The following is a 9,468-nucleotide window of genomic DNA, read 5'->3' as shown; positions in this document are numbered from 1 at the left end:
AGACCGAGTGGGCAACTGAGAACATAACTTCACAATTGAAATTCACTCATCCCTAACGTTAGGGAGTAGATGAGTGTTCTCTTAAATGCTGACTCCGGGACTTGAACAAGGAGCCCCACCCTCTCACTGGCTCGAGAGGGACTTCTGATTATTGGTCGGACCATAACCGGATTGTTCATTAGAGGAGCAATGGTATTTAAGGAGTAAGATGTAACTCAAGGGTAAAACGATAATTTGACCCAACTTCAGTTACGAGCACTCGTGAAGGATTGACTGTGTCATTAATTCGTCGTTGATGATGTGGGGAATCTTGTTGTCACGACTGACTATGGATCTTCTGTTGGGTGTGTTGCCCTAAACTCGTTGATTGTAATATGTAAAAACAAATTTATATTGAATAAACTTTTATTCAATCAATTTGTTGTGAATTCATAGCAATGCATTGTCCAAATCTAATAAACTGAACATCCAAGGTTATTATCAATGTATCGAGGACAATATTGTACTGGATATATATTTGATATACCCGTGATATACAAGTGGATAATGTCTTGGGAATACCTAAGGGTGTACATGGGTAAGGTTTGGTACCTTATCCTGGCAACACTATGGATACGGACCCGCTTTGTAAATGTTACAGACGATCCAATCCAGGTTCGTTCGTGTGGAGACATGCGAGTGGGGGTATCCTATACAATGAATTTGTATATGACCGGACCACGAAATAGTCAATCTTTAGATGTAACACTGTTAACTAACAGATTGCTATTTCTTAGGAGACTAGATAACCTCATTCTCAATCTTGAGTGAGTTATGGACACCTGCCCATGAGGGCTCGTCCTTTGATCTGTATGGGTGAGAGTGGCCCGAGTCGCCGACTCAATATTCCTACCATTTTGGGGACGAGACTGAGTGGGCAACTGGGAACATAACTTCACAAGATGGAATTCACTCATCCCTAACTTTAGGGAGTAGATGAGTGTTCTCTTAAATGCTAACTCCTGGACTTGAACAAGGGACACCCCACCCTCTCATGGCCCGAGAGGGACTTTCGGTTCTTGGTCGGACCATAACTGGGTTGTTCATTAGAGGAGCAGTGGTATTTAAGGAGTAAGATGTAACTCAGGGGTAAAACGGTAATTATGACCCGCAGTTTAACGAATGTCGATTACTCGGTCAATGATTCGACCGATTAGTCTCGTATTATTGGAACTTCTGATCTGTAGGTTCATTAGGTTCCCCCTGCTAGTTCATAACGGGTTAAAACGAGGATCAAGTTTTTGGAAATTTTTGAAATGTTTAAATTGCTCAAGGATTATATATATTGATACATTATAATATATAGTTAATGTTAATTGAAACTATATATTATGAGAGAAATTATTTGAATGCGATTCAAATAAAAATTAATGTGAATAGGATTCATATTAAAACTATAGGTTAAAAATAATGTGCATAAGATGTACATTATGACTATAAGATTTCATTTTTGTAATAAATAATTAAATGTTAATTATTTATGTGATTAATTAGATTAATAATTAATTATATATATATATATATTAATTATTATTAATATTAATATTACTTTAATTAAATATAATTAAAAAAAAAAAGAAAAGCCAAAAAAAAACTACCTCTCCCCCAAAATTTGTAGGGGAGTGGTGATGTGGTAGTTATCCCACATCACCTCGTTCGATTTTCTAAAGCAGAACTGTTCGGCTTGTTTTTTTTTTTTTTGAAGTTCCCCCTCATCTCTCAGTAGTGTTCTCTCTCAATCTCCCTTGCAACTTAGTTCCAAAATTGAACGCTCTCACAAGCAGAATCTCGAGACCTAAAAGGATAGCACGGGAAACTCTTTTGGTGGTGTTCGGGTGGTGATTAACTTGAAGAATGATTCTTGAAAGGTAAAGAAACAATCTTTCCCTGTATTTTCATCTTTGCACATTTGATTTTGTTTCTCAAAATTGATGAACAAAGATCCGCTTCTGCTCCGGGGTTCACATCCCATCAGAGCCCTCACGGGCAAGAGTCCATAACTTACTTAGGATTGAGAATAAGTTGCCTGGTCATCCTATGAAATAGCAATCTGTTAGTCAACGACGTTACATCTAAAGATTGGCTATTTCGCGGTTCGGTCTTATACAAACTCATTATATAGGATACCCCTACTAGCATGTCTCCACACGAACGACCTGGATCGGGTCGTCTGTAACATTTACAAGCGGTCCGTATCCATAGTGTTGCCAAGATAAAGTACTCAACCTTTCCCATACTATAGACCCTTTAGGTTATTCCCGGGACATTATCCACTTGTATATCATGGGTATATCAAATATATATCCAGTATATATACTATCCTTATTACCTTGATAATAAATTTGGATGTTCAGTTTATTAGATTTGGACAATGCATTGCTATGAATTCAACAACAAATTGATTGAATAAAAGTTTATTGAATATAAATTCGTTTTTACATAATTACAAGCTACGAGTTTAGGGCAACACATCCAACAGAAGATCCATAGTCAGTCGTGACAACAAGATTCCCCACATTATCGACGACGAATTAACCGAGAACTGCTCGGATCCAAGGAGATCTAGGGTAAAGCAAGTCAACATGTTATTGACAAGACACATAACAAAAAAATTGGCAAATTCCAAGACAAATCTTTGGATGAGATAAATCAACAGATTAAAAAAAAAAAAAAAAAAAAAAAAAAAAAAAAAAAAAAACTCTTGGAGAAATGAGTCAACAAATCTGGAGAAAGCAACCTGACGAAGTTCCAAGCATCCAGAATACCTTGTTAGAATAAAAGATTTCAAAGACTTTTTGTTCTTAAAACTTTCCAGAATTTTTGGTTTGAATCTTGTTGTTTATGAAATTATGTTTGAGCTATTTTGAGACTATGTTTGCATAAAAAATTTTCATATTTGAATCCCGTAAACTTAGCTTATTGTTTTTTATTCTTTATATGAAAAATTTTATGTTGATAAGAAAACAATAGCCAATTGGATCTAAGAACCCTTATGGCTATGCAAACCCCTAGATCACAAATGCTAAAACCCCCAAATCGAGATGATTTCAACCCAAGGAAGAAGTTAGAACGGATTTACCTTGATGATCAATATCAAGAGTAGAGAAAACTTGTTTCTAAACTCAAGATTCGAACCACTCCACAAATAGCTTGATCAAGACTACTTGAATGATTCTAGCATGCAAATCTAACACTCAAGAATTGCAAAGAAAAACAAGCTCTAGGCTTTTTGAAGCAAAATAGCAACTTCATTCAATCATCAAAATCTGTCTTTCAAAGGAAACAAGCTAGGCTATTTATAGCCTCCAAAACAACCCTAAAAGTAACCTAAAGGCATTTGAAAGGTTGTAACTCCCAATTACATGATGGTCATAACATCCACTAGCTAAAATGTAACTTAAAACACATAAATGAAATGTTTAAAACTGAAAATATAATAAAAAGATGTTTAAATCCGAGAATTGAAGTCTTGGTCACCCTTCAAAGTCTTTGTAACCTCCCAATTATAAATGAAGCTTCACTTGAAGTAGTTTGAAGTGTAGTTCCATTAATTGATGGATAACTTGCAATAAATGAAGCTTGAGATGCACTTAAGTTCATTTAATGCAACTTGAGTTCCTTGAATTGAACTTGGCTTTATTGAATGCAACTTGAGTTAAACTCCACTTCAACTTCAGCTCCTTTAAATGAACTTAGAGTTCATTTAATGCAACGCCTCCCTTAAGCTCTACTTGGAAGATATTGACTTGAAAAGTTCCATCTCTCTCTTGATCATCCCTAGCCGAGCTCACCAAGTATTGAACATGAGAAAGTAAAGCTTGTTGTAGCTTCTTGGCTCTTGATCTCGTTATGGGTCCTTGAGGCATGACAATGGTGCTTCCTTGGTTCACATCATCCTCCCTCCCTTGAGAAGGATTCGTCCTCGAATCATAGCCATCACCTACATCAAAAGGACTCAAATCAACAACATTAAAGGTTCCACTAACACCATACTCACCTGGTAAATCAATTTTATAAGCATTGTCGTTGATGCGCTCGAGAACTTGAAATGGACCATCTCCTCTAGGATTGAGCTTGGAATGTCGTTGGACGGGAAATCTCTCCTTTCGAAAGTGCACCCACACCCAATCTCCTGGGTTGAATATAAGATGCCTTCGTCCCTTATTAATTTTGGAAGAAATATTGGCATTTTGCTTCTCAATCCTCTCCTTGACCTCCTTGTGTAGCTTATGAACGTATTCAACCTTCGAGACAAAGCATCAACAACCACATTCTCTTTACCTTGTTTATACTTAATGACATAAGGAAATGTCTCAATGAACTCCACCCACTTAGCATGGCGACGATTGAGCTTATCTTGACCTCTCAAGTGTTTTAAACTTTCATGATCAGTATGGATAACAAACTCTTTAGGCCAAAGATAATGTTGCCATGTTTGTAATGCACGAACCAAAGCATAAAGTTGTTTGTCATAAGTGGGATACTTCAAAGAAGCACCATTCAACTTCTCACTAAAGAACATTAAAGGTCTTTGATTTTGCATTAAAACAGCACCTATACCTACCCCACTAGCATCACATTCAATTTCAAAAGTTAAGTCAAAATTAGGCAATGCAAGTAGTGGAGCGGAACTCAATTTTTCTTTCAAAGTGGTAAAAGCACGTTCTTGGTCCTCTCCCCACACAAAAGTAACATGTTTCTTAACGAGTTCATTCAAAGGTGAAGCAATTGTACTAAAGTCTTTTATGAACCTACGATAGAAACCCGCAAGTCCATGAAAACTTCTTACCTCACTTACACTTTTAGGTGTAGGCCAATCCCTTATAGCCTTTACCTTTTCCTCATCAACCTCAACACCTTTAGATGAAACTACAAAACCAAGAAAGTTAACTTTTTCCATACAAAAGCTACATTTCTTTAAGTTTGCATACAAACACTCCTTTTTTAAAGTATTCAAAACAGAACGTACATGCTCAACATGCTCATTTAATGACTTAGAGTAAACAAGAATATCATCAAAATATACAACCACAAACTTCCCTAAGTATTCACGCAAGACATGATTCATTAACCTCATGAATGTACTAGGTGCATTAGTCAATCCAAAAGGCATAACTAACCATTCATAAAGACCATACTTAGTTTTGAAAGCAGTTTTCCATTCATCCCCAATATGCATGCGAATTTGATGATAACCCGATTTCAAATCAATCTTAGTAAAGAGACTACATCCATGCAACTCATCAAGCATATCATCTAATCTAGGAATTGGATGCCTATACTTAATAGTTATCTTGTTTATAGCCCTACAATCAACACACATACGCCATGACCCATCTTTCTTAGGTACAAGAATAACCGGAATAGAACATGGACTCAAACTCTCACGTACATACCCTTTGGCAAGGAGGTCATTCACTTGCCTTTGTATCTCTTCGGCCTCGCTAGGATTAGTCCTATAAGCTGGACGGTTTGGAATGGTTGCTCCCGGAATGAAGTCAATCTTGTGCTCGATCCCCCTAAGTGGTGGCAATCCACTTGGCATCTCCTCGGGAAATAATTCCTCAAATTCCTGCAAAAGACCAACAAAAACACTAGGCAAAGAAGGGTTAAGCTCGTTAGTAAGGAAACAAGATCCTTTGTACAGAAGTACAAGGATATTTCGTTTTGCAATCAAAGCATTTCTAACCTCACCCATTCTAGCACACAAGCTCACACATTTGGCTTTTCTCTCATTTTTCTCACTAGGTCGATTGCTACTTTCTTGCTTTTCACTCAAACTCTTTTTTTCTCTCAATTCTTTTTCTTTCATTTCTTTTGCTTTTGCATCGACCTCTTGCCTTTTCGTTTCAAGTTTACATTGGTCAACATATACATCTTTTGGAGACAAAGGTACAAGAGTAGTTTTCCTACCATTATGAGTAAAATGATAACGATTAGCATATCCATCATACATTACCCGACGATCAAATTGCCATGGTCTCCCTAACAAATATCTCCAGCATGCATTGAGACAACATCACACAAAACATCATCAGCATACTTTCCAATGGTAAAAGAAACAAGAACTTGCTTATTCACCCTTACCTCCCCACAATCACTCAACCATTGAAGCTTATACGGTCTAGGATGTGGTTTAGTCTCTAAATTAAGTCTCTTGACCAGAATTGAACTCACAACATTGGTGCAACTACCGCTGTCGATCACCATACTACAAGGTACAGATTGAACAAGGCACCTAGTGTGAAATAAATTCTCTCTTTGGTCTAAGCTATCCTCCTTAACTTGGGTGCTTAAAGCTCTCCTAGTGACTAAGGACATATGTGTAGGGTCCTCTTCACTATACTCCTCACTATCACAATCCCCATTTTCTTTCTCTATTACCTCATCTTCCTCCTCATCATCCGTCACCAACTCTCCCTCCCTAAGGACCATAGTTCTCCTATTAGGGCAATCTCTACCATAGTGACCAACCCCTTGACATTTCCAACACTTAATGTCTCTATTTCTTTCCTTAGTCTCATCAACCTTTTCTTTCCCCTTATAAGAAATCTCTCCCGTATCCTTAGGTTTCTCACTTAACTCTCGGGTCTTAGACTTATATTCAGCATGCTTACTATCCTTTTTCCATGTAGAAGTACTTGAAGAAGGTTTAGTAGAATACCTTTGGGACTTTCGTTGGAGTTGCTTCTCGATCTTTATGGCAATATGCAACATCTCCTCTATGTTATAGTAAGGTTGTAGATCAACCTTATCAGCAATCTCCTTGTTTAAGCCATTCAGAAATCGTGCCATGAGATTCTCCATATCCTCTTCAAGATCAAGTCGATCCATCAACAAATCCATCTCCTTGTAATAGTCCTCCACGGACTTGCTACCTTGTCTCAACACTTGTAGCTTTTGCGCCGTGTCCCTTTGGAAATGTCTAGGAACAAACCGCCTTCTCATCAACTCCTTGAATTCATACCATGAATCGATTGGCGCCTCAAGATTTCGTCTCCTACTTGACATCAATTTGTCCCACCATGTTATTGCATAATCTTTAAATTGAGAAATACATAGTTTTACCTTCTTTTCTTCGCTAAAATTGTGGCAGTCAAATACATACTCCACTTGCTTCTCCCATTGAATGTAAGCCTCCGGATTAGTCTTACCATAGAACTTTGGAAGCTTCAATTTGATATTGCCCAAGTTTCGGTCAACTTGAGCATCCTCCCGTGGAGCTCTCCGTTGGAGATTATGGTAGCCTCTTCCTCGGCCTCGCCCTCGATCTAAGCCACGACCAACATGTCTCTCTCCCCGTCTTGGAGCCGCCAAGACTGTAACTTGATCGTCCTCCCAATGATCAGATCCATCACCTTCATAATCATCCTCATCTAGAACACGTGGTGGTGGAATTCGCTCCGGAGCTTGGTTTTGAGCCTCCAACCTTCCTATCCGCTCTGTCAAAGCCTCCATGCCACGAATCAATCGTTCCATAGTTCCTTCTAGTGCCTCTCTCCTTCGGGCATCGGGAATGGTATTATCTTCAGGATTGGACATGCTGCAAAACAAGTTAAAGTAACAAGAAATGGACCTCACAGGCACTCCCTCACGTGTTTCCACTCGTTAATGAATTTCACTCGTGTTTAACACTCAAACAATGAATCACTCCCTCACAAACGCTCAATCTCACGCTCTCAGCAAATTACACTCCAATATTGAAAAGTAAGCCGATGAGCAAGACTGAAACTCAAGTGATTAGATAAAACACACAAAGAAAACACTCAAATAACTTGATATAGGAGTAAATTCAAAACTCAAATTAGAAACAAGCTAAAGAAGAAAGTGACAGAATTGGAACATGATAATTAAGATGGAACAAGAAGTTCAAAAGACCAGAAAATGTAACTCTTGAACAATTAAGGATACTTTGAGATTTTATGGAGTTTAATTCAGCCTTGACAACAGATATGAGTTACACAAGAAAAACATCATGAGAAATGAAAAACAAATTGCTGGAAATTAATTGAGAAAATTGTAACTGCCAAAAATTTAATGAGTAACGGTTAGTTGTGGAAATAAATCAAAACATAATTGATATGATTTATTACCAACAGCTAGATTAACAAAAATAGGTAATTTCAACAGCACAACTCAGATCTAGCATGATTTGGAAGTAAAAATGTAAAGAACAAAGAAGAACACATGCTCTCGGGTATAGCAGTTTTACAGAACAGAATGTCAATTTTTGAGCATTTCACTCAGAAGCAAATTGAATCAGAAGATATACTAGAAGACAAGGTTGTAGATAAGACAGAGATCTACAAACTCATAGAAGACAACAAGACGAAAAGAAGAATGGAAATGACACTTTTTTTATATTTTAGATACGTGGACAGAATGTAACGAGATGAACAATAAGAACAAAAATTTCAAAACAAAGATCAAGAAGAGCAATACGAAAACGGAAACATATATCCGATCTAGAGCCTAGATCTCTGATACCAAATGATAAGAAAACAATAGCCAATTGGATCTAAGAACCCTTATGGTTATGCAAACCCCTAGATCACAAATGCTAAAACCCCCAAATCGAGATGATTTCAACCCAAGGAAGAAGTTAGAACGGATTTACCTTGATGATCAATATCAAGAGTAGAGAAAACTTGTTTCTAAACTCAAGATTCGAACCACTCCACAAATAGCTTGATCAAGACTACTTGAATGATTCTAGCATGCAAATCTAACACTCAAGAATTGCAAAGAAAAACAAGCTCTAGGCTTTTTGAAGCAAAATAGCAACTTCATTCAATCATCAAAATCTGTCTTTCAAAGGAAACAAGCTAGGCTATTTATAGCCTCCAAAACAACCCTAAAAGTAACCTAAAGGCATTTGAAAGGTTGTAACTCCCAATTACATGATGGCCATAACATCCACTAGCTAAAATGTAACTTAAAACACATAAATGAAATGTTTAAAACTGAAAATATAATAAAAAGATGTTTAAATCCGAGAATTGAAGTCTTGGTCACCCTTCAAAGTCTTTGTAACCTCCCAATTATAAATGAAGCTTCACTTGAAGTAGTTTGAAGTGTAGTTCCATTAATTGATGGATAACTTGCAATAAATGAAGCTTGAGATGCACTTAAGTTCATTTAATGCAACTTGAGTTCCTTGAATTGAACTTGGCTTTATTGAATGCAACTTGAGTTAAACTCCACTTCAACTTCAGCTCCTTTAAATGAACTTAGAGTTCATTTAATGCAACGCCTCCCTTAAGCTCTACTTGGAAGATATTGACTTGAAAAGTTCCATCTCTCTCTTGATCATCCCTAGCCGAGCTCACCAAGTATTGAACATGAGAAAGTAAAGCTTGTTGTAGCTTCTTGGCTCTTGATCTCGTTATGGGTCCTTGAGGCATGACAATGGTGCTTCCTTGGTTCACA

The 9,468-nt window shown here is 37.3% G+C and overlaps 1 protein-coding gene across 1 annotated transcript; it reads right to left on the bottom strand.

Annotated features, from left to right (window-relative positions):
• Nucleotides 1–3,053: 3,053 nt before the first annotated feature.
• LOC148209667 (uncharacterized) lies at nt 3,054–9,468 on the bottom strand. Its single transcript, XM_088127126.1, is given in 2 exon segments — nt 3,054–6,036; nt 6,039–9,468. Coding segments are annotated over 2 exon segments (3,585 nt in total). The 5' UTR covers nt 7,582–9,468; the 3' UTR covers nt 3,054–3,994.

Source organism: Momordica charantia (assembly GCF_013281855.1).
Source record: "Momordica charantia cultivar OHB3-1 chromosome 8 unlocalized genomic scaffold, Mcharantia_2.0 BLBB01000008.1, whole genome shotgun sequence".
Taxonomy (NCBI): Eukaryota; Viridiplantae; Streptophyta; class Magnoliopsida; order Cucurbitales; family Cucurbitaceae; genus Momordica; species Momordica charantia.
This window is presented reverse-complemented; position numbering and strand designations above follow the sequence as displayed.